This window comes from Sphaeroforma arctica, assembly GCF_001186125.1.
Source record: "Sphaeroforma arctica JP610 unplaced genomic scaffold supercont1.3054, whole genome shotgun sequence".
NCBI classification, from domain to species: Eukaryota; class Ichthyosporea; order Ichthyophonida; genus Sphaeroforma; species Sphaeroforma arctica.
The window spans coordinates 1-1,729 of NW_014037504.1; the positions used below are offsets into that span (position 1 = coordinate 1).

The 1,729-nt window shown below is 36.6% G+C and overlaps 1 protein-coding gene across 1 annotated transcript in view; it reads left to right on the forward strand.

Moving 5' to 3' along the window:
* Positions 1-750: 750 nt before the first annotated feature.
* The window catches only part of SARC_13238 (hypothetical protein), a gene marked incomplete at its 5' end in the record, with an annotated part of 3,132 nt that continues 2,153 nt past the window's right edge, over positions 751-1,729 (forward strand). The window contains 2 exons of the mRNA XM_014292635.1: positions 751-819; positions 1,352-1,498. Coding sequence (XP_014148110.1) covers positions 751-819; positions 1,352-1,498 — 216 coding nt within the window. The remainder of the gene's footprint in view (positions 820-1,351; positions 1,499-1,729) is intronic.

The window sequence follows — 1,729 nt, forward strand, 5'->3', positions numbered from 1 at the left end:
GTGTGTGGTTTATATGTATACGTGATATGTGTATGTTGAGTATATATTTTGTATCGTATGTGCTAATCTTATGTTGTATGCAAGGTGTATGTATGTTGTATATCTCATTGTCGTTATGTCTTAGTTGTTCGTTGCATGGCGTGCGGATGGTGAGTATATCTGTGTATGGTGTGTGTTGTATTACGTGTGTTATGTCTCTGTTGGATATCGTGTTTTGTAAGCGCTGTCTATTTATATTCGTTCATGTGACGTTTGTCTATGAGCTTGTGCTCGGGGGTACCTTGTACGGCTGATTAAGCAAACATATGCGTGCGTGGATTAGTATGATTGAGAATTTGTGGTCTCAGTAGCGTGGGTAAGCCACGTGTCCGTATACGTTAATGTGCGTGTACGATGTGTTTATATTGGAATCCGTGCCGTGATCTTCAAATTTTTATACGTTTTATATGCATGGATTGTGTGTTTGGGGACTTAGATGTACAAATATCCTGTTTTCGTATACTTATACAAGCATTTACCCTGTTTTGTTTACTTATGGGTGTATTTGTACTGTGCTCACATACGTATATGTACATGTATTCTGATTGTGTACATTTTCTGTCGGCGCATGTTCTGGTCTTGTGTGTACCAGTGTGTTTACAACTGCCATTTTTTCCCTCACATCCAATTCCCCAAAACGTTCGTTCCATATCCTATTTTTTTTTTGGTATTTGCGTGAGTCAGTCCTAATCTGAATTATACGTTTACGTTCAGGTCAGGGCAGCTGTGAAGAAATTGGAGGTGCCTTTGACTGAAGAAGAAATACAGGCGGCTATAGCGGTGAGTGTGTCTATGAAGTAAAACATTACGCTGTATCCTCGGCATATTGAACCATGGGCATTGTAAACCTGAATATTATAAGCGCACATGTTACGTATAAACCGAGTTAAAATCTTAGTATCCGTATATTAATAGTACTTGCAATCCAAGTTAAAAGCTCAATAGCTTTAAACACATAGTTGTTATAAAACCTAGTTAAAAACTCAATATCCGTATATTAATAGTACTTGCAATCCAAGTTAAAAGCTCAATAGCTTTAAACACTTAGTTGTTATAAAACCTAGTTAAAAACTCAATATCTGTATATAACTATTACTTCTAAAGCAGTTTAAAAACTCAGTATCGGTTTTTGTATATGGCATAGGAGTGCCCGCCATAGATAAAATCATTATCGCATGTTCTGTGTGTTTGTTTCTATCTCCACACACATACAAACAAGGTCACACTTATCACATACTGTTGCACGCGTGTTCATATATCTACACACACATATTCTGGAGGCCTCATACATGCTTTGCATCTTGACATCCAGGCCAGAGAAGACATCATGAACATGGATGAGGATTTACCCGCTGACGTTGATCCAGAGGAGTATCGTAAGGACAAACTAGCGGATATGAACGAAACACTCACAGACGTGCTGCAAGAACAGAAGGAGGCTTTCCTAGTTGTTTTCCAGGTGTGTGTTTGTGTGCCGTCTGTGTATGCTATATGGAGATGATTGTATGGATATAAATACATATATATGTATCTAGATGTGAATTAAATATGTACCTAGATGTGAATTTATAGATGTATCCCTAGGAATTAATATCTAGGTATATATCTGAATATGAATATGCATATATATATTATATGTATACATACATATATATATATATATATATATATATACACACACACACACACA